Source organism: Vitis riparia, chromosome 16 (genome assembly GCF_004353265.1).
Source record: "Vitis riparia cultivar Riparia Gloire de Montpellier isolate 1030 chromosome 16, EGFV_Vit.rip_1.0, whole genome shotgun sequence".
Lineage (NCBI taxonomy): Eukaryota > Viridiplantae > Streptophyta > Magnoliopsida > Vitales > Vitaceae > Vitis > Vitis riparia.
Window position 1 is genome coordinate 23,231,514 of NC_048446.1, and position 22,283 is coordinate 23,253,796.

General features: G+C 36.3%; 4 protein-coding genes across 8 annotated transcripts; all 4 read right to left on the reverse strand.

Annotated features, from left to right (window-relative positions):
• Positions 1 to 45: 45 nt before the first annotated feature.
• Positions 46 to 2,207, reverse strand: LOC117933594 (transcription termination factor MTERF8, chloroplastic). Its single transcript, XM_034855026.1, has 2 exons — positions 1,642 to 2,207; positions 46 to 1,572 (listed from the first exon to the last, which is right to left on the reverse strand). The coding sequence occupies exons 1-2, from the start codon at positions 1,901 to 1,903 to the stop codon at positions 278 to 280; spliced, it is 1,557 nt and encodes a 518-aa protein (XP_034710917.1). The 5' UTR covers positions 1,904 to 2,207; the 3' UTR covers positions 46 to 277.
• Positions 2,208 to 2,347: 140 nt separating this feature from the next.
• On the reverse strand, positions 2,348 to 5,001 carry LOC117933595. The gene is made up of 3 exons (XM_034855027.1): positions 4,119 to 5,001; positions 2,950 to 3,026; positions 2,348 to 2,840 (listed from the first exon to the last, which is right to left on the reverse strand). The coding sequence occupies exons 1-3, from the start codon at positions 4,893 to 4,895 to the stop codon at positions 2,705 to 2,707; spliced, it is 990 nt and encodes a 329-aa protein (XP_034710918.1). The 5' UTR covers positions 4,896 to 5,001; the 3' UTR covers positions 2,348 to 2,704.
• Positions 5,002 to 13,115: 8,114 nt separating this feature from the next.
• On the reverse strand, positions 13,116 to 14,384 carry LOC117934234 (60S acidic ribosomal protein P1). The gene is made up of 3 exons (XM_034855897.1): positions 14,245 to 14,384; positions 13,924 to 14,136; positions 13,116 to 13,431 (listed from the first exon to the last, which is right to left on the reverse strand). The coding sequence occupies exons 1-3, from the start codon at positions 14,311 to 14,313 to the stop codon at positions 13,378 to 13,380; spliced, it is 336 nt and encodes a 111-aa protein (XP_034711788.1). The 5' UTR covers positions 14,314 to 14,384; the 3' UTR covers positions 13,116 to 13,377.
• Positions 14,385 to 16,352: 1,968 nt separating this feature from the next.
• LOC117933906 (serine/arginine-rich splicing factor SR34A) lies at positions 16,353 to 22,024 on the reverse strand. 5 transcript variants are annotated; one of them, XM_034855486.1, is made up of 14 exons: positions 21,829 to 22,024; positions 20,739 to 20,779; positions 20,408 to 20,672; positions 20,132 to 20,254; positions 19,569 to 19,634; positions 19,413 to 19,487; positions 19,221 to 19,332; positions 19,042 to 19,088; positions 18,899 to 18,956; positions 18,379 to 18,428; positions 18,218 to 18,274; positions 17,675 to 17,757; positions 17,484 to 17,580; positions 16,353 to 16,656 (listed from the first exon to the last, which is right to left on the reverse strand). In XM_034855486.1, the coding sequence occupies exons 4-14, from the start codon at positions 20,216 to 20,218 to the stop codon at positions 16,636 to 16,638; spliced, it is 753 nt and encodes a 250-aa protein (XP_034711377.1). In that variant the 5' UTR covers positions 20,219 to 20,254; positions 20,408 to 20,672; positions 20,739 to 20,779; positions 21,829 to 22,024; the 3' UTR covers positions 16,353 to 16,635. The 5 variants fall into 5 exon arrangements, with proteins under 5 accessions (XP_034711377.1, XP_034711375.1, XP_034711379.1 ...); XM_034855484.1 differs by lacking the exon at positions 20,739 to 20,779; XM_034855488.1 differs by lacking the exon at positions 20,739 to 20,779 and having other exon boundaries at positions 20,408 to 20,690.
• Between the last annotated feature and the right edge of the window lie 259 nt (positions 22,025 to 22,283).

The following is a 22,283-nucleotide window of genomic DNA, read 5'->3' on the forward strand; positions in this document are numbered from 1 at the left end:
GCCGATCCCTAAGCAGATTTCAAAATTAATTGCACAATTACAAAAGCCAAAATATCGCTATTTGAAGAAATAATTTCAAGTTGTATGCACTAATAAAATAGTGTCATTCTCAAGCGTTTGAGCTCCAGCCACTAGGGAGAACCAATATTCTCCTACATCTGAAGCAAACAAGGAGAAAGCTACAAGCAAGCTTTGAATAAAGCAATGGGGTAACTTGGGGCTGAAAACAATCCATGAAGACTAAAAAACAGAAACATATGTGTTGCATCCGATTCATCTAACCTTTACTTCCACTCGGATTCTCAGTTGTATGTGCTGGATCCTTCTTCTTCCTCCTTGAGAATCTCTCTGTAGACACACTCAAAAGCTTGTTGAGAGACATTCCTTCTCCTATAATCTTCTTCTTTACTTCATACCTATGCTTGATTCTGTCATCAAGTTTGTAACCGAGAAACGCAGGAAAAGCCAACAGCTCATCAACTTCACGACCCATGTCCTCAATCAAGTATTCAATCTTCTCCTTCAAAGAAGTGGGATTGTATTGTAGTATCTGGGGATGCTTATTGCTCATGGCAACAATGTCCTCACAAGATAATCCATAACTCAAAAATAGCCCAATCACCTTCTGTAAATTCTCGCAGCTTGTTCTTGTCACAGCTCCCATGGCGATGGCCAATTCCCTTGTCCTATATTGATATCCGATCTTCACCAATAAACTGAGTTTGTACACGAGGTTCTCTTCAAAGGACAACCCTAGAAACAGAGGCGCTTTTATCAAGAACCTGAAGATATCATAGGAATTCAACCCACATTGCTTGAGAAAATCAATCCTGGGATTCAATTTCCTCTCCTTGCTTGCACTGAAAACATTAGGGAACACACATACAATCTTGAAAATTTCCTGGTCACTAAGACCGGCAAATGACCTCAAGAACTCCACATGACCACCCAAATGCTCCTCACTATATCTCACAATTGCCGGGAGCTTACGCAAAACCACTCCTGTGGCAGCATCATCTCCCCCACTGAGCTCTACAAGAACCCTAACCCTAGGAATCAGTTGACTCTCCAAGTCATAATTGAGAATTGCCGGGCGCTTAATGATTATATCAACAGCGCCAAAACGACTCAAGAAGGTGAATGTTTTTTCAATTTCTTCAGCTGACTTAAGGCATATTGCCCTGGTTAAATTAACATTGTTGAGAACATGAGCAATCCTCTCCTGGGGGATTCCATGATGAACGAGCAGTCTAACCTTCCCATCAAAACCCACCAAGAATCTTGGTTCTGCGGCCTTCAAAAGACGGCAAATCTGGGCGGGCTCTATCTTCCCCTCTAAATCGTCCCGAATGAAACTAATTAATGGATCGATTTCAGGAGCAGTTAACACATCTGGACATTTGGTAATCAAGCTATACAGCGCAACCCCATTGATTCCAAGTGACTCTAAAGAACAAACCCGTTCATGTACACAATCAAAAGACGCAAGCCGGAGAGACGGGTTCTTGTTTAAAAGTAATTCCACCTCCCTTTCATCGACTCCAAGTCCTTGGAAGAGCGAGAAGAGTGATCCTGCAACAAAGGAAAACCATTTTTAGAGGGCGCTACGTGTTTGAAGAATGGACTCAGAGAGTTACTCGCCCGTGTCATTGAAGACATCGGAGGAGGAGATGGTGCTGTTAATGGCGAAGCATTTGGGCAGCAACAGCGTCTTCAGTTGACTGGTTCTGGTTATACTAGCATTGATCACAGAAACCCAATTATGAAGATGACTAGTTGCAGATAAAGCAACTGAGAACTGAGGTGTTGCCGGAGTATTGATGGGTACCGAGGGGAGCGACGGAGAAGATGAAGAAGAAGAAGAAGAGAATGGATTCGGAAGCAAAGAGAGTAGAGCAGCCATCGCTGCAAATGGTTGTTTCTCCGGTTGACAGGTTTCTCTCAATGGAATGAAATCAAAGCCAACTCCTTAAACGACGTCGTTTTATACTGGTGCCTCATGCCTGCTACCTTGCTAGCATGCCTCCCTCAGCACCCACCAGTGAGAATTGGATTTCTTTCAGTTTCTCCTCAACCAAACACATCTTGCAGGAAAAATCATTTAAGAAATCACTCATTCGATTCAGAACTGGCATCAAAAAACCAGTAAATGGTGGATAATTTGAATGGGGTTTGGTTAATCCATTACTGAAAAAGATTTTTCCAATAGTTGGGTGTTTTTGTTAGGCAACTCCCCATCACCTGCCAATATTCTAGGGTTTCCAGTTACCTAATGACCACCAAGAACAACATCAACACTTACGAATTACATCTGGGTATTTCCAACCAACAGGTTACACAAGGAAAATTGAAAGAGAACTGAAAATTATTAATGGATTGCTGCAATGGGATACAAAATAAAGATAAATTAAGGTCACACCATGGTTGATTGGTGAGGAAAATGCAGAATCATAAGGTCGGGTATGAAGTTGTTTTAGATGTAATTCAAAGTTTATCATGAACTCCTCTTTAACTTTTTCCAAAAGGGAAGTAGATTAGTAAATGGAACAAAATGCCCATATTGGATGGCTTGTGCCCTCACAAGGGGAGATGTCAAATAGCTGTGGTTGAATCTCTGGTGGCACCAAGGGCAGAAATGGCAGATAGCTGATTGTACTGGGGATGACTGCCGGTTTCGCTTCAGAGCTTTGAAATAGCAGATTGATCAAGCCTTGTGCCGTCTTGAAGTATCCTTGAGAGTGATTTTAGGAAGGTTTGCCCCAGTTTTCTTGCTGCCTCTTACAAGGATAACAGGTGAGCCTCCCTCCCTTGATTTCCTGGGTAATCTAGAGAAAGGCGACCTGCAATGTACACACTCAGGATGAAATATATCTCTAATTTTATGCGAGCGAGATTTGAGTAGAAAACAAATAATGGTAGAAACTACATCTCGCGAACAAGATGACTTGCCTCTTTTTAGGAACTTGGCTGAGACCATCTGAAGTCTCTTTGCACTCTTCCTTTTTGGCATCGTGAGGGTTTTGTTCCTGCATAGAGTAGGAAATTAAGCCACGATGAAGCTCAATAAATAGGAAAACCAAACATGCATACACTTCCACAACCCACAAAGCCATGCACAGAACCTCTGCAGTTCCAACCAAATCACAGCTCAAAGCATGATACGTCCTAGAAAGAAAGGCACTACCTTCATTTCATAGAAAAACTGGGATATTTCAGTATTTCAACCCCTGTTTTGCTACAATTTTTTATACTTTTCTATAAAGAAATGAGCTCTCAGTGGAGCATCGATGCTAGAAAACCTGGGAGATGAGGAAATGCATAAATTTTCCCAACTGGTTAATGTTATAATACATAAAAGTTCTTCACACTTGTAATGCTTTGAATTAGACTGTGTATAGAGTCTGTCTCACGGGTTTGGCCATCTTAGTGCAATGGAACACCTATCTCCAGTTCCAGATAGATTGGAATTTGATTATGCATCAAAAAGAGAACAGAAGAGAAAGAAACTTTAGCTGGATGGAGCTTAGGACCAAGGAAAACTAGGAATTCACCAGCCATGATTGAAGGGCAGGTAGAAGGCCTGTAATTCAATGAACTCCCAAGTGCACCCAAAATCAACGAACATGACGGTAAAATACACATGAAATGCTAAAAAAAAAGAGACACCGGCGATTTTCGAGCTTGACCCATGGTATCAAGATGAATGTGAAAATGAACACATGCAATTACAAGCTGAAAAGAAGAGATACAAGACCATGAGCAAGTAAAATCTGCATAAAACCCAGTGTGGTTGAAGCCATATTCAAATATTAGAACTAAGTATAGGACAGTGGCATCTTAATGAACAATAATTGAACATCACTTTACAGCTAGACGATAATTGGCAGCTTAAACAATTATTGATTGATCTAAGCAAACACCCATGTTCAATCATCGCTAACTTTTTATGGTGGCTATATTGCAGATAGAATCATCGCCAAAACTAGCAGAAAATATGAAGAAATCAGCTTCTCGTAAGCATGCAATACTGGAAAACTAAAGCTGCAACTTTGTTTGTAATCAAAGGAAGGTAATTGAACAAAAAAAAAAACATCATTAAATGCAACAGATAATCTTACTTCATTTGATGGCATTGCAGACTCTTCTTCATTTCTTTCCTTGAATGATTCTACAGAAAGTTTCATCTTTTTCCTCGCTTCCAACTGCTCATCGCATTCACTCGCTTTCCTCTTCTTTCTCCCAATACTCCTCGACTTCCCTTTCTTATCTCGAACCTTCCACACATTCTTCTTCCTAAACAACAACTTCTCAAACTTCCACACCGCACAGCTCGTATCAATCACCGTCACTTCACTCCGCGAGTACGCCGAAAGATCCTGATTGCACTTCTCTTCCTCAGCATCCAAACAATCAACCTTCCCTTGATTTACCGTCTTCACCTCGCCGTTCGAATCCTTCATCTCCGTCAAACTGTTATCGCCGCTGGACGGCGCAGTAGCCGGAACCTCATCCTCCTGCCGCACACTCGAGAGAAGGCAGATTTTAGGGTTTGTTTGTTTCCTGGAACTCTTCTTCCCGGAAAGCTTGGGGATTTGGTTGGAGTCTCCCATGTTAAAAAGCTCCGCTAGAACATTGCTCATTATACCAAACCATTCCTTTTCTCCGGTCTCCGGCGGCTGGCTCCGATCTTGAACTGGCTTTTCATCGGAGCAAGTGGAATCGGATATGGATTTGGGATCGGAGGGTTTGGTGATTGGAGAATTGGACAGGTTAGGGTCTCGGTGGGTGAGGAAGTGCTCGAGATCATCGTCGTTGCCGGTCGGAAAACCTTTGGCCGACCGGAGGCGGTCGAGCCACTTGGAACCGGATTTTCCGGTGGAGATCGAACAGAGCATTGCTCAGATTGTTGCTACCGGAACTGCAGAGAGGCGACAAAGACGAGAGGGGGAAGCGCATTCGCAGTTAAGGGAAGAATGCTATTGTGCGCGTGGGTGCGCGATACGCCTAGCTGCTCGTCTTCCAGATCTGAGACACGTGGACGACCCCGAAGACCATTTGCTCGTTCTGGATTTATTTCAATGGTCCAGATTCGACGTTACTGGATTACAATAGCCCTTGGATTTAAGGACTTTTTGGTGGTTGCCCGCTAAGGGCTGGGCGCCAGTTGGGCTGGGCCCAGGCCCACCTAGAAAAAGAACGTGGTGGGTCTATTTAGCCCAACCTAATAATTTAGCTGGCTGATTAAATCTTTGGGCTTTTTCTTTAATTAGAAATTGAAGTTGGTATCAAAATCATAATTATAAAAAATAAAAATAAAAATTTCATCAAAACACAAAATAATTTCCCCTATAATTTAGCTATAAAATTCCAAAATTTATAATTCTTTTTACACAATTGGTTCTTGGATGATTTGAAGGAAAATAGAAAGATAAATAAAATAGAGAGGAAAATACTAAGGAAAGGAAAAAAAAAAAATATATATATATATATATATATATATATATTTAAATTTATAAATAAATTATTTTTTGTATATTTGTTTCAAATTCATTTCATTTAATTTTTTTTGTATAAAAATTAAATAATTTTAAAATACAAATATTTCTAACTAATTTTAACTGCATTTGATTTATGTTTTAAAGTAATAAAATCATTTTCATTAGATTATATTTGGTTTTCAAAAATATTGATAAAAATAAGAAAGATTAAATTCAAGAAACTATTTTTATATATTACTGGAAATTCATTTTACTTATTTTAATTTTTTATATAAATTTAAAAATAAATAAGTTTCCCAATAATTTTAATTACATCTGTTTTTTTTTTTCATATCTTTTCTCACATACCAAACATACAAATTTATTTTCTGTAACATTTTTTTTCTTTTTCATCGATATTTTCAGTAAACCAAAATATCATTTGGTATTAGAAAATTTTCCATGATAGACACATTTATTAAATTATTATCACTTAATCAATATCCAAATGGCAAAATATGATTGGTTTAATTTTGAGGTGGAATTCACTATCTAGGGACATGGATGGATGCCATGCCACCCACCAAAAGGTAATTGGAATTTTATTCAACCTTTGTTATGAATGGTTTTTTTGGTTATAATTGAATTGGTGTCAATTCTCTACCACCCTTAAAACAAAAAGATAATGTTGCCTCAAGCATTTGTCACCCCACTCATTTGAATGCATTATTGTTTCGTAGAATGACAATGCATCCATCCAATCAAATCTCAAGCCAATGAAAATTTTTGTTTATTTTGTAATTTTTTATTCTTATTTATTTTTATTTATTGTTAAAGCTCTCGTAACTTATTGTATGGAAAACTTTCTTTTGATTATTTATATTCCAAAATTTATTAAAAATAATTAGGACTTGTTTGGGAGATTTTTTTCAAAAACAATTCTAAAAAAAAATTTTTAAAAACTATTTTTTTGATATTTTATAAAATAAAATCTATTTAAAAACCTAAAATATTTTTAACCTATTTTTAAATATATTTTAAAAATAATTTTTAGATATAATATCTTATTTTTAATTACTCCACACGTTGTATAATTATTTTTTAAAATAATTTTAAAAATAATAAAAAATAATTAAAAGATACTTTCTAAAAACACTCTATTTTTTATTATTGAGAATAAAAGATAAAAAATAGTTTTTGATTGACAAATATATTTTCCTAATTTTTTATTTCGAGAAACAGAAAATAGGTATCGAAAATAGTTATCAAAATAGACTCTAAGATGCTTCATCCCTCTTTCCACTTACCAATTTTCCCAAATCAGTAGTCCCCAAAGATAGAATAAAAGTGAGAAAAGAAGAATCAACATCAATGCAAGCCAAAGTTTGAAGTCATAGGTCAAGATATATTAATCAAGTCATTTAATTATGAGGATAATCTCCCACTCCTAAAAATGTTAAATATATATTTTGAAGACAAAAATACCCTTCACCCACATCTCACATCCAAATTTTTTTTTTTACTCATTGTAAATATTTCTTTTCTTTTTTTTCTTTCCATTCCAACATTTTTGCACTTCAACAAATAATAAAAATAAAAATACGAGAAAACCCTTCAGTATTCGTGAAAATAAAGAGGGACTAACGGCCCACCACCTCCACCAGGGTTTCAAAACAATGCAGCCCATCAAGCTGTGGCGCCACTGCCACCTTGGCCACCTGTCCACCCTTCACCTTCTCCTTCATTCTCACCACCAAATCCTCCATGGATCCTCCAAAACCCTGAATCCAAATTCAGTATAAAGAAAAGGGAAAGAGAAAGATCAGATTTGTTTATAAGTCTGTAGCAAAAAAAAAAAAAAAACAAGCTATTTTATCACCTGATTAGCTCTGGAATGGCTCCTATCAAAGAAGAAAAACCCAACAGCAGCAGCCACAGCTGGTACTGTCACACATACAGAACCTAAACCCATTGTGGAGAGAGAGAGAGAGAGAGAGAGAGAGAGAGAGAGAGAGAGCAAAGAAGAAGAGACAATTCAGCTCTTTAAAGTACGGGTATTGTGGAAGAGATTGAGGGAGTAAAGCAAAGGAATATGGGATGTCTTGGTGGAGAAGAAAAGGAATGGAATGGGAAGAAATTGAAGGGAGAGGGAGAGGGAGATGGAGAGAGAGAGGGAGAGGGAGAATTTTATAATTGGGTTCTCTGATATTCTCACCTCCCCTCTTATGGATTTTCCATGAAATCGAGGTGGGTAGGTGACACGTACCAAAATTGCTTCTGACCTGTAAAAGGAAATATCATATGTATTTATAGTCATTAAATTCATTAATTAAGAAGTATTCTGATTATAAAAAAAGGGTATTTTCTTATTTCAATTAATAATTTATAGGAATTAAAGGTAGCGTATCTTCTTTGAGAAAGCAAACGAAAAAAAGAAGTATCTGTTTGTTTGAGGCAATGATTTTATAAAGAATTTTTAATTTATTTTTTTTAACACCGAAAAGTTTTTATTATATAAATATTAAAAATATTTTTTAAAATTATTATCAAACACACTCTAAATTTTAGAATTATAAATAATTTATATTAAAATTAAAAAAATAATACTTTTATTTTATATATATATATATTTTTTAATAAATAATAATAATAATGACTCATTGAAAATAATAATATTTTTTAAAAAAATATTTAAAGACATAATTTATTTTATTTTATTTTTTTTACTTTTATAAAAAATCTTCTCATTTTAAAAATAAAAATAGAAGCCATCACCTAACCGACACTATACCAACCAACTAAATTAAGACACGAGTTAGAGTAACATAATGTTTGTAATTTATATTGGATGTTAGGCTATTTAAAGTTGGTGACATTGACATGGTAGATAAAGAGATAGGAATGGATATGAATCAATGATCGGATGAAGAAGAACAGGATAGCCCTATCTATCCTCTATATATATATATATATATATATATATATATAAATCCATTGGATTTGAAGTGGGTGACGTGGAACATCAAAACTAGGACACGTCACACCGTCACTTTAAGCCATCTCCCACTTTATTTTATTTTGTCTTACTATTATATCTTGGAGGTGGACACCTCACCCCCATTATGCTTTGTTTCAATAAACACGTATCATGAAGGTGAAAATTTTGTTAAGCCATCTCCCACTTTGTTTTATTTTGTCTTGCTATTATATCCTTGGAGGTGGACACCACACCCCCATTGATGCTCTTTTTCAATAAACACGTTTCATGAAGGTGAAAATTTTGTTGACATGGTCGTAGGCCTCGAGAAAAATATTATTCACTTTGGATTCAAGAGGGCTCTCACGAATTTAAAACGTGTTTATAGGGTCAAAAGAAGTTCATACTTATATACTGTCAAAAATTTTCCCTTCATCCGATGTGGGATATTACAAATACCCCCTATGTAGACACAACATCCTCATTATGTGTCACGGGATTGCGGCCAAACAAACGAACACTCCTACGGGGCCAAATAAACCCCCACATCGAAGTCGAAGATTGACTCTGATATCATTTGTAACGATTCACTTCCAACCGTGTAAATATTATCCGCTTTAAACTCAAATGGGATGTTTGTGTGTTTAACCCCGTAATCTCATGGGACACAAGAACGTTATGTCTACATGATGAAGTGTTTGTAATGTCTCACATCGGATAAGAGAGAGAGTTTCTAACACTATATATGTAGAGACATTAAAACCGTGAGGGCCCTTTAGGTCTAAAGGTTGGGATGGGGGATGGGGTTTGTGACAAGTTTATAAAATCATTACAAGTACCATGTAGTTTATAAATCATTACAAGAACCATGTAGTTTACAACAACCACTTCTTTTCTAGTGTTCTTGATTCCTATAATTATATTTGAGTTTAGAAATAGATTAATTTTATTTTTAAAAAATCAAAAACAAAAATCTTTCTATTTTTTCTTGAGTGAAATTTTGAATTTTTTTCTTATATGTATATCTTTCATTATTGCAACATTTTTAAATTTAATGTAATTAGTGAGGTCGGAATATGGCGATGAGAGGAAGATGAAAGATGATGAAATAATATAAACAAATCACATAGTAATAAAAAGAATGTTAATTTAATATCATTTCTACGAAATGATTCCAAAATTTATCTGCGGATCCTTTTTCTTTACAATTTCTCTACTCAATAACGCACAATCGTTTCAAAACAGTGCAATCCATCCAACTCCGGCGCGAACCTAGACCTTTTCTCCTCCGGCCGCCGCTGCTTCTGCGGCGATGGCGGCGGCGGCAAAGTGTTGCTCCTTTCCTTCTCTTCCTTCTTTATCACCATCGCCTCTTTCGGAGCCGTCTTTTCCCTGAGAGATGGAACCAAGGAGAGCTTCAATTTCTGGCAGAAGGGTTCGAAGCTGAGAGCATCGAAGGCGCTGATCATCGACGTCATCATAATGATATTGTGAGGGAAGGAACAAAAAACAGATTGGTTATGAGGGTTAGAGAGAGACTTGGAAGAAGGAGAATTGTGTGATTTTTTGGAGGAGACCACCGTAGGTTTATAAAGGGTTGAGAATTAGGGGAGTGCTCAGAAATTTCTGGTAAGACGGTGAGCTGATAGGGTGGGGTCTGACGCGTGGCCTCGAAGAGTCGTAGAAGGCCATAGTGGGTGTGTGGCGGTGGCTTCTGGATGGACCCGGTACTTACCCGTCAGCCATGCCCACGCGCGCACACCATCACATGAACCCACCTGCTCCGCGTTGTGGGAGAAGATCCAAGAGTGTGTGGGTCACGCAAGGTGGAGAGAAGGGAGATTGGAGAGTCAATTGAATAGAAGAGGTCGTGGTTGACGTGGCGTGGGGATGCCACGTTTGACTCCACGGGAAACTACATTGACCGAAGATAACTTGTAAAACCTGTAAACTAACCTTTCATACATCATCAAATGGTGCACGTGTTGAAGGAGATGGTTGGAGTGGATACATGGTCAACCTACCCCACGGCCCAATTCAAATTGGTATTCAAGAAACCTCAGGCCCAAAGCCTACTCCAAGAATTCTAGATGGGTGGCCGCCACAGTGAGGAAATGTTCTATCCCAACTCTCAACTGTCGATCAATCTTGACAGTTTTATCAGTTAGCAATGAACCTCTGCTAGGCTAATTTCCCTCTTGATACGAGGTTAATTCTATGGATGCAATGGCGGATGACAACCACCATGAGAAGGTGCCTATCAAGCTATGGTACCCTAGTATTAGCAAAGAGATGAGTAAGAATTGTTGGGCCCAAGATCGCTCACCTAAATTTGGGGAAGGGGACCAGAGATTTGCAGGTGGTGTTGGAGATTTGCAGGTAAATGCCACTCTCTTTGGGAGGAAGTTGTTATTCATAAATTTAAGCAAGAAAAAGGGTGGTTGGTGCTGAAGGGCAGTGGGAGATGGTTATAGGGTAGGGTTGGAAGGCGATCAAAAGGAGTCCATATCAAGGACAGATGTCCAATTTTTTATGAGATAGATGGCGTAGTGATCCATAAAGAATCCTTTTCATCATTTTTCTCTCCGGCCAACACTATAGACGTGTAAGTAGCGATGGTATGGGAATAATTTGGGGAAAGAGGTTGGGAGAACCCTTATTTCCCCAAGACAATTTATGATTGAGAATATGGAGTGGCATCCTTTTGCTAGAAACCCCAGGCATGCTTAATTAGGAAATGGAAGGATGATAGTTTGGAGTAAAAGGAATGCGAAGGTGGCAAGTTATCCCTTAAATCCCCCTACCATTCACTAATCTAAGGAAGAAGCTAGCCATTTCCTACAAAAGGTGTTTGGAATGCCTGGGCTCCTGTGAAGTTATGGTTTTTTGGCTTAGGAAGCTCCGTGGGATAAAATTTTGACAACCAATAAATTTACAAGGAGGGGAAGGATTATTTCAAACAAATGCAATATGTGCAGATGGACTAATTACCTGCTCCTTCACTATCCTACAGCAAGTATCCTATGGCAATTCATATTCTCTTGGTTTGGTATGGACAGGTGATGCTTTCAACAATAAAAGGAACTCTTGTTAAGCTGATATGGACCTTTTGTGAACAAGAAACGAACAAAAAAGCTTGGAAGACCGCCCGCTCCATTGTATCTATTTTGGACGTTGTGAAAGGGAAAAAACATGTAGACATTGGAAGACTCAAAACTATAAGAACACACGATTAACCTCTCTTTATGAGCTGCTCTTTTGGAATGGGTAAGACAGTATATGATCATAATAGACTTTGTGCATTGGATTAACTCAAAGTAAGGAATGAGGGTTCAGTTCGATGTTAACAAGGTAAGAAGTTGGCACACATCTCCAATATCTGAAGGTAGAAGGCTAGGAAGAATACATCAACTAGTTCTTAAGGCCAGACCAGAAAACCTATTTTCGCTCATTAAGTCAAGTGAAAAACCTGGCAGAATCAAGTCCAGCTGAAGACATTATAGCCAGGCGATATGGCTTCTCATCAGGTGGACAAGCTTAAGAAGAGAATAGGATGGGCACACTACCTACTAAGAAAAAACTTTACACAATATAGATATCGAGTTTTCCCATGACTAATAAATTAAGGCTTCTGGAATTTATTTTCCCCTCTTGCTAAAGGAAATAGTTCCTACTCCCTGTGGACTTGAGAAACATAGCACCTGTTCGGCTTTGTAGCTAGTCAATGCCCTCATAAACTTCAAAAAGCAGCCTGCTGGTGTGTTTAAATGTTCTCAGCTACAGAATGATGGAGTAGAGGTCCTTAATATAACAGCTGAAAAGGTTCAACTGGACATGGTGACAAGAGCACCATACTGGTGTAATGGTAATGACATTAGATTTAGAACCAAGAATACCCATCCTATCAGGTTGAGTAATAGAATGACCCTTGCATATAAGGGCATCTAGTGTCACTAATATTTCCAATGTGTTGTGTTACTATCTACTTGCATCAATTCAAGGGATAATCTTGCATGTAGTCTAACACCATCAAGTGTAGAACTATTTGAGCTTAAATCAACACCAGAAACTACCTAGAAAATCAGCTTTAAACAGTTTAAAACCTAGTTCTGCTTCATAAAATCCATGTAACGACAACAGGGACTAAGGTCAATTGTAGCACTAATGGGATTATTTCTCACTAGGGCTTGGGCACCTAATTTCAAGGTTCAAGAAAAAAGAAATACAAAACACCAAAAGGGTTTAATTAAGGGGCAATGAATGTAAAGAACTTTAAACAAAACCATTAAACATCTAAACAAAACTCATATATTCAACTGAGAAGGAAAGACAAGGTTCGCATACTTTATTTTCAGGTAAACCCAATATATTTGACCTATTCGCAGGCAAACCCAGGCTGCAGCCTGCCATCTGGCCAAAGCCTTCATACTGCCCAAAATTTGAGCATCAACAAATTCCACTTCTAGCCACTACGTGACACGACTACCTCCTGCCCCCATGTAAAAACAAAACAATCCAACTTCTTTGAATTCCTTTCAAGTTTGAAGAGAATGTATTCTTCCTCCTCTTCCCCACCTCCCGGCCCCTCACCTTCTCTCTAGCCTAGACACTCAAAAACCGAATCCCACCCAAAACATTAAATGAGAGCCAAATGCCTTAGATATTCAACAATCAATGCCAAATCTAAATCAATAGAGTTCATCTCAAGTTTCAACTAGAGCCAAACATAATAGAATTTGGAAAATTTCAACTACCTGTAAGTCTGAAAATTTCTTCTAAGAATCTAGAGTGATGTCAAGATACAACCAGTAAAATTGAAATTCATAGAATCGTAAAACAAAAACTTTAATGAGTTGCCACTCCAGCATGTCCTAATTTGCAGAAAGAACAAAACATTATCATACTGAAAGCCGAAAGGAGCTCCTAGTCAAACAAGCTGAATCCCATGTCGTCGTCACTTTCTTCCTTTGGTTCTTCCTGTATCACATTCAAAAACAAGTAATAAGTAAATCAAACAAGAAAAACTCAATGTCATTAGAAATATGAAAAAAAGTAATCACAGTAACTATTAAAAAGAAATGTTGCTTAGAGAGCAATAATATAAATCATTTCCCTCTCTTATAATCCTTTCATTATTTGAAACAGCAGAAAACTAAACCAACACAACTACTACTACTTAGCTTAGACTTTATGTGAAGTTTTTTTCATGTTTTTGGAAACATAACCAAATTCAAACTAGTGCACAGATGCGCCGATGAACTCCACTTGGAGTTCTAAACCTATGGAGTTGATCGTCTTGCACTTAGAGTGGGATTCCCACCATGGAATTGATTATAGCGTAGTTCAGATCCAATTCCAAATCACTCGTATCAAATCTCGATTCCAAGGCTATACTAAATCCACTACAACCAAATCCAGTGACCAATAAATTTCTAAGCTGTACCAAAAACTAGATTAAAAACAGCATACCTTCTTCTCCTCAACTACAGGAGCGGCGGCAGCAGCCGAAGCACCACCAGCAGCTGGAGCGGCAGCAGAGACGGGAGCACCGCCTCCACCGGAACCAACGTTGGCAATGAGATCTTCAACGTTTCTCTTCTCGACTAGCTTAGCGAATAGAGCCGGCCAGTAAGACTCAACCTCCACCTTCGCAGCTTTCACCAAAGTATTGATCTTCTCCGGCTAACCATCAATCAACGACCAAGTCCACAAATCCATCAAAACCGCAACAAAACGAATCGAACAAGTAATCATCGGAAACGAGAGAAAGAGCGATAGAGATTGGCTTACTGTGACTGAGATTCCGTCATCATGGAGGATGAGAGTGGCGTAAGTGCAAGCTATCTCGCTGATCGACATTTTGGAGCAGAGCACAAAGAAGGCCGAGAGAGCAAGCGAGACGACGAGACGCAGCAGAGAGGAAATGGCGAAACGCCCAAGGCTTTTATAGAGTTCATTGAGTCTAGGGTTTTGATCAGACAACGTCCGGCTAAGGAAGCCCTAGCTCTAACTTTGGGCCTGTTTTTGTGGCCCGTATCTTCTTGGACCTCTGACGGATCAGTGAGCTATAGTTTTAGCTATTGTTTGAGCAAACAAATTTTAGAAAATATGAGAAAAATAAGAAGAAATAAAATAAATTTAAAAAAAAAATCATAAAAAATAAATAAAATAGAACAACTTTTTCTTTTTTCATTCTCACTACACCACCTAATTTCTAAAACTTTAAATACGATCTTTTTGAACTTGAAGTATTTTTCTATTTTTTGTTAAATTTTTCTAAATTTTCTCGTTAGATAAATAGATTTCAAATCAAATAAAACTTAATACATATTATTTACTAATTTTTTTAAAATAATTGAAAGCTAAAAGGCAAAAAATTAATTCAATTAATACTAAAAAGTCATTAAGCACCAAACCCGATTCAATTAATACTATAAAACATGTAAATAAACTTCAAATCAAACAAAACATGATTTGTTAAATTCACTCTATGAATTTAATAATTTTGAAACTCAAATATTAATTTAATTAATACAAGAAAAAAGGTATAGAAAATGGTCAACAATGCCTCTATTGTTCATATTTTGCGTAGCACTACATTTTCTTACTTTCCAACATGACTTGTTGCTCATTCTTCATGCATAATTACATTTTCCTTTATTTTCTTATTAAGGTGGCATTAAATTTGGCAAACAAACCTAGTATTTTTAAAAACAATTTGAATTTAAAACCACTTTTTAAAAACTTGTCAAACACTCTTAATTTTAGTATTATTGATATTTAGCTTGAAAATAATTTTTGAAAACAAGTTTTAGAAAACACGATCATACTATCTCATTTTTTTTAAAAACTACTTTTGAAAACAATCAAATTAAACTTAGGTTAAGCCCAACTTAAAAAAATATCATTTGAAGCCTAACATAAATTACATTTAGATTAAAAACACAATTCAAAGCATGGATGAAAATATTGAGACATATCGGTGATGTATCGTTGATATATAGTGTATCAGAGGTTATAGAAATGATATTTAATGGAGAAATATTGTTCTAGTGAAATTTCAAGAAAAAATCCCAAAAATCAACGATATGACGATAAATCGTCAATTTTACCTGATATATCGGATGATCAACGCGGGTCAAAATGGTGGTCAAACACACAATAGTGCCCCCACTACAAATACCGCCTAAAAAATGCCAATTTTTACCTTTAAAGGGACTCAAATGGTTTGAGGTTCAGCTCACTTTACCACTAGGACAAGTTTGCCCCTGGTTAAATATGATGCATTCAACATATATATTCAAAGTCATCGTATAAATAAAATATTAAAAGAATGTTTTAAAGAGCAAATTAATTATAATTAAGTACAACAATTTCTCTTAATTGATTACCAAAAATATAAAAAGTATCGTGATAATTTTCTTCATGTGTTTTTAATATCATTAATAAATTAATTAAATATTAAAATATTATACATATATCACAATTTACTTTATATCATTTAATACAATTGAATTAAATTAATCATAATTTTAATATTAATATATAGTTTAAAATTAGACATTATAATCAAATATCATAATATTATTATGAAATAATATTTGATATAATTTAATATTAAATACACACTTATAAAATTCATATTATATATATATATATCAAATTCTTTAATAAAACAACTTTAAAATATCTATTATATTTCTAATTATGTTTTTATGAATTTTTTTTTTATATTTTTATATATTTTGATCAATTTTAGACATATCGATATTTTTGAATATCTGATATATCCATAAAATCGAAATACCTATATATCCACGATATTTTCATCCTTTATTCGAAGTACCCTTATGCCAACACATCAATTCAAAAGGTAGAAATCAATAACTGTCAAAACATCAGCAAAAAAAAATGTATAGGTAAGCAGTAACTTCAGATTTAGGAATAGAAAAGGAACAAAACAACTGAACTGTAAAGATTCAGTGTCTTCCACAAGAACCACAAAATGATGATAGATATTAGTTCTAAAATAGCCTAGTTTTAGGATTTTTTTGTCAAGTAACTAGTCCACTCATGTCTCATATACCGACTAACAATACTTGCACTCCCAACTGTCTCTTGTCTATCAAAGCAGGGTTACAACAAGCATATTTCCAACTTCGGCTGTCGAGGAGTCAGGATTCAGGCGCTACCTGATCTGGCCTGAAAAGAAATCAAGCTTGTTATAAGACACGTTAGAAATTCTCATTTGAAGCAAATCACTAGTTGATAAACTATTCTGGTTTGAGTAATGGGAGCTCTAATCATGCTCATGCTCAATGGATAGGAGGAGAACCGATTAACACCAAGATCAAAAAAGCATTTTCTTTTTGTTGCTGTTATCTACTCAATGCTACTAGACTATTGCAACTTGTAACTAAGAGGCCGTTTGAGAGTGATTTTGAGAGAGGAAGAAGCCCTTTCTAACGCTTGGAAGTGCTTTCTAATGCTTGGAAGCACTTCCTAGCAGAAATTTGAGTTTGGCAAATACTTGAAAATCACTTGGTGAGTGATTCTTCCAAAAATCACTTTTGAAAAGTCCTACAAATTAAAAATACTTTAATCAAAATCACCATTCAAACTCTAAAAGGGTTCATTAGACATTGCTTTTAGAAAACACTTCTACCATAAAAAACGTTTTTGAATAAAAATCAGGTGTTGGATAAAATTTAAAAAGTACTTTTAAAAAGTTGAAAAATCACCTGAGCAGTTCTAGAAAAGCACTTGATAGGTGATTTTCCTCAAAACACTTACAAAAAAACACTTTTACTAAAAGTACTTCGAATAGAAACAGTGTCAAATGCACTCTCAAAGTTATTCCAACTTGATTTCTTCCAACACAAAGCTTATTTACAGATGATCCTCCTCCAGTTTAGACCGTTCAACATACTCTAAGTTGTACTAGGACAGTGTACATCTGTCTAAGAATGTTATATATATTATGTATATGCATGTGAAGTATTTTATCATTATTCAAACCAAGGGCTCACCGGACGGGGAGATGCTGATCTGGACCTTGATCGCCTGACAGGAGATGGAGATCTAGATTTTGAAGCTGATCTTGATACAGATCGTTCCAATGATTTGCTGCAGAAAGAAAAGAAACTCAAAGAATGTAGAAAAGCCATAAAATGTGGGCCATAGAGACAGAGAAAGACGAGGGGAGAGAGAGAGAGTATACCTCCGGTTCCTTTTTAGGCTCCTGCTTCTACTGGGACTATGGCTTCGGCTTCGGCTTCTTGGACTGACATCATACCTCTTCACCTGCTCCAGTTCATGAGCAAAGAAATACCATCACAAATTCATGCCATAGTGTTATTGGTTGCTTTGATGTAAAAAATGGTAATTGATCCCACACCACAAAAGCTTGGTGTCAAAACATTATTATTGCAAAAATGATGTAACAAAGGGTAGGTTAAAGCCAGTCATCAGGGAGAAAAAAAAGGTTAAAGAAAGTCATGTTTTTGCTGCATGACCACTCATTTATGGACTCTCCTTTTGCATGAGAAAAACTACATCAGATCCAAGATGTGTAAAAATAGATGCTCTACCTAGTCGAATTGAAGTTAGAAGCAAGCCTCTCCATATATTATAACTTATAAGGGGAAAATGATCCGTTGCCACGTATCATAAATAATTGAACAAATTCATATATGTTTACCCTAAGTAATTAAGGTCCCAACCAAATTAATAAGATTAAAAAGATTAAAAAGAGGAAGGTTACCCGAATATAAGCCCTTGCCCAAGGATTTCTAAATTCAGTGTCATCAAGTTTCCGAATCTGAGAAAGAGAAGAACATGTCAGCTGCTGCATTCAAATGAAGTTATAATGAATCAAGGAAAAACATAATAAGATGCAACAAGTGGTTTCCCTTGATAACTTACAGCGTATTTCATGTCTTCATGATTGGTATAATCAACAAGACCAAAGGTTCCTGAAAATACACAAATAACTTACTTGCAACTGTTTTTTCAAAATCTCAAGGAATAATAATTATGATAATTCAACAGGACAGAAATCTCACTGCTTATAATGCTTAAATCAGACCTTATTTGAGGTCAAATGCAGCATATATACTAAAGCATTATTGCTAACATGGTATAGTTATATCTTTCAATTGTTTTGCTAGGTGGGATATAGTCATCAATACAATTCATTAACTCCATTAACATTGAGAAAGGTTGTCTACATTGAACAACTAAAACGATATCATCCCGCTTACAAAAATTTAAACACCTGTTGCGGCTTCAAAAGTCCCCATCCTTTCTAGGCACATGTAAATGTAATTTTTAACCACCCCCCCGCCCCGTAACAGTAGAAGAAAATGATCATCAGAATAAAAAGCTGGTATTAATATTTGATGTTAGCAAAAATGCTAATAGCAATAAGTATTACAAATCATACCATCAGCATCACGGGAAACTTCAGCAAAACACACATCACCAGCTTTTCGCATGTGATCCTGAAATCCATTTACCACCAAGGTGACAATATGGCGTTGTGAACAAAAGTTTTAAGTTGTTTGTGAATGTAATACATTCTCCCACCTTTAAATCTTGCCAGGAAGCAGAACTTGGAAGCCCACGAACAATAACTGTACACCAAAATCAGCTATGTACTCAGAACCATATAAAGATATTTAAACAAAAGTGTATAAAAGATAGACAAACAGTTGACAGAAATTCTGATACAAGATTCCAACAGTATCTCCCAATCTCATATGCACCTCGATACTCAGAATGGCGTGAAACACCAAAGCGGCCCCCACCCCCGCTACCATGGCCACCACGACGATCGCTTGAAGATGATTGCCCTCTACCACCATGGGCAAGTTCAACCTGCATTAGCCGTCAAAGAAGAATCAATTAAGGGAAAATAAAATGAAATACACAAGAAAATAGTTGGAAAGTCTTATTACCCTCAGACGACAACCATCAAAATTATAGCCATCACGACCCCTAATTGCATCTTCCGCATCCCGAGAATTCTCAAACTGCCAATTACACAAAAATAATCGATTAAACTCATTATCATACCACATACATCTAAGAAAAAACCAAAGGCTAAAAAATACCTCCACAAAACAATAACAAGGGGGACGAGGTGGGATCTTCAACTCAACGTCCAATATCCGACCATACTGAAAAGAGCAAAATTTTATATTTGTCATACACATACAATTTTTATGGATTCAATTGAAAGAAATGGCAGGCCCTATAATGTGGTATCCAGTACTAATACAAGTGCTAAACAGCTTTTACATCAAGGTACAGATGAAAACGATTAGCATTGAGAAGATTTGTAGATAAACAAGAATATCACTGAAGGCACCCCTCAACTGAAATAATGTTGGTCCAGAAGCATACTCAGTAATTTAAATGCTAAAACTTATCATGTTAACAGCTACTAGCTAAAACATGGGAGTTCATAAACCTGAATAACACAACAATAAAAGTGCAGAAATGATGTGTTTAGCTGAGAATCTACTTCAGTGTATGAGGATTAGCTTAGTTAATACTGAGGTTCACCATTAGAAAGACATAATTGCACTGAGCAATCACTTCACTGAGAAATTGGGAAGCATATATAGAACCATTGCTAAAAATAGATATGGATGAAAAACTTTAGAACTCAAACCTTGTAGAATAGATCTTCAATTTCATATTCTCTTATATCCGAAGGCAGATTGCCAACATAGATTGTGCGAGAAAATCGGCCACTCATTTTTTATACCGGCAAGGGCTCAGTGAACGAGTTTTGCTGCATTAAGAAAATACAATCATGTAAATGAAGAAACAATTGCTCATTTTTTTTTGCAAGGACTCCGGCTATTGTGTTATCCATTGTACTTATCATTATGTACTTAGTTCAACGGTAATGGAATTAAAGCAAAACCAAAACTATGAAGCAAACCAAGAGAGCAATCCTCGAGGTGAGCGGTGCTCCACAAGCTCCATTGCTCATATGCTCCAAGATGCTCCACAGCTATAATAAATTTGAAATAAAATTTGCTCTCCTCATCCCCTCTCAAAATTTTGCAGATGTATAGATCTTCTGAGAGTGAGCAACAACTTCCAATTAAAAACAAAGACCCAAAACTCCACCCTGATTTCTCCCATTCCCTCTCTACATCCCTATGTATGACAGCAAAGCTCATATTTGTCCAAGCGCCGGTCATCTATCATAAAGAAAGCATCTGTGTCATGAGATGATGTGAGATTTTGACATATATCTATGCATTTACCTTACTCAGATTTCTTTTAACTGCAATTGAAGAAAATGATCCTGAAAAATATGCAATATATTTTTCAGTTAAATGGCACCCGACACAAATGCCTACTTTTCCGATGTTAAAACATGCACACCAAAGAGACAGTGATTGACAATATACTTGCACAAAAAATGTAAAAAGGGGAAGAAAAAAAATAAAAAGAAAAAGAAGATACACACACATGCACGCTAACAGGCACATACATACAGGGAGAAGCACAGGGAATTACAAGGCTACAAGAACTTAAAATCTTGAACCATAAAAAAAATTAAACCAATCTATCATAAAAAATCTTAGAATCTTGAAGAAGCCACTCCAACTCCAATGTTAATATTTTCTCAATGATTTCTCAGGAACCAGATCGAGGCGGGATGGAAAAGGACAAATATAAAATAACAAAAAAAAAAAAAAAAAACCAAGAAAGACAGACCCAAATTGATACTACAAATGCAAATCTAGCAATTTAAAAGAGATCCATACGTAAAGCAAGTTGGTGTACCAGAACTGATACTAAAAATATAGGTTTAACAGTTTCCAACTCCCAATGAAAAATTTTGCTTCCATCTGACATCAAACCCCATCCTCGTATCTAACCTTTTTTTTTTTCATTGAAATTTCATGCTACCCAGCTTCAAACCGACTACAAACAAAACAACAAAGCCTTATCGCAAACATTCCTCGTGTTCTCCCACACCACACTTGACGTTTCTTTTCCATTATCCTCTGTTTATCTCGGGGGAAAAGCCCTCGAAATTTTCCGTGAAAAAAAAAAAGAAGAGTTTTTTTATGGCTCCACTCACCTCGATTGATATCCTACACCAAAATCTCAAACAAATTTGCAAACAGGTAGCGTGTCTTCGCAGTTCACACCTTAAATCCACTTTCCCTCGCACAAATTTTCCCTCGTTTCCATAGAAACAAAAAAAACCACTCTCAAGGCCTACGAATCTCCGAACGCTTCTATGATCCTCAAATAACATAGATAGTAAAGCAAAAGCCAAAATAATTTACCAGAATGGAAATACCAAAACCCTAGATTAACGGAGCTCGATTAAGATCATACCGGAGGAGAAGATTCAAGCAAGAGATGCGAGGCTTCGACGGAGCGCACGGCCGTCTACGGTGTTTGGAGCTTGAGAGCTAGGGTTAGCTCCTTCCTTCTCCTTCGAGAATAGAGAAAAATACGTTAGGGTTTCGATGGCGTGAGATGGAGAATTGTCCAACGGTGATTGAGTCGGGGTGAGTCGCGGCTCGTGGCGGCTGGTGGGTTGCCTATATATGGACCATGGTCCGTCTTATTCTGGTGACCAGGGCGCGCCGGTTTGGCACTTGGGAAAATAATTGGACCAAAATTTTTCCCAGCCCAAATAAATATTACTGATTTTTTCTAAAAATAGAATTAGCATTGAAATTATTAAATTTGAAAATATATATATATATATATATATATATATATATATATATATATATAGTTATTTTGATAAAATATTTTTAAAATTATTAATTATAAAAATAAAA

What these genes read in the sequence shown, in the direction of transcription:
- LOC117933595 (XM_034855027.1), bottom strand. Translation starts at nt 4,895, where the DNA reads ATGCTCTGTTCGATCTCCACCGGAAAATCCGGTTCCAAGTGGCTCGAC. An exon ending in CTGCAATGCCATCAAATGAA is followed by an intron (nt 3,027 to 4,118) that starts GTAAGATTATCT and finishes TACTCTATGCAG; the next exon opens with GAACAAAACCCTCACGATGC. An exon ending in AGCCAAGTTCCTAAAAAGAG is followed by an intron (nt 2,841 to 2,949) that starts GCAAGTCATCTT and finishes TGTACATTGCAG; the next exon opens with GTCGCCTTTCTCTAGATTAC.
- LOC117934234 (XM_034855897.1), bottom strand. Translation starts at nt 14,313, where the DNA reads ATGTCGATCAGCGAGATAGCTTGCACTTACGCCACTCTCATCCTCCAT. An exon ending in ATGACGGAATCTCAGTCACA is followed by an intron (nt 14,137 to 14,244) that starts GTAAGCCAATCT and finishes ATTGATGGTTAG; the next exon opens with CCGGAGAAGATCAATACTTT. An exon ending in CTGTAGTTGAGGAGAAGAAG is followed by an intron (nt 13,432 to 13,923) that starts GTATGCTGTTTT and finishes AATGTGATACAG; the next exon opens with GAAGAACCAAAGGAAGAAAG.
- LOC117933594 (XM_034855026.1), bottom strand. Translation starts at nt 1,903, where the DNA reads ATGGCTGCTCTACTCTCTTTGCTTCCGAATCCATTCTCTTCTTCTTCT. An exon ending in CGATGTCTTCAATGACACGG is followed by an intron (nt 1,573 to 1,641) that starts GCGAGTAACTCT and finishes CCTTTGTTGCAG; the next exon opens with GATCACTCTTCTCGCTCTTC.
- LOC117933906 (XM_034855483.1), bottom strand. Translation starts at nt 20,218, where the DNA reads ATGAGTGGCCGATTTTCTCGCACAATCTATGTTGGCAATCTGCCTTCG. An exon ending in CTTGTTATTGTTTTGTGGAG is followed by an intron (nt 19,488 to 19,568) that starts GTATTTTTTAGC and finishes TGTAATTGGCAG; the next exon opens with TTTGAGAATTCTCGGGATGC. An exon ending in ACGCCATTCTGAGTATCGAG is followed by an intron (nt 19,089 to 19,220) that starts GTGCATATGAGA and finishes TTTGGTGTACAG; the next exon opens with TTATTGTTCGTGGGCTTCCA.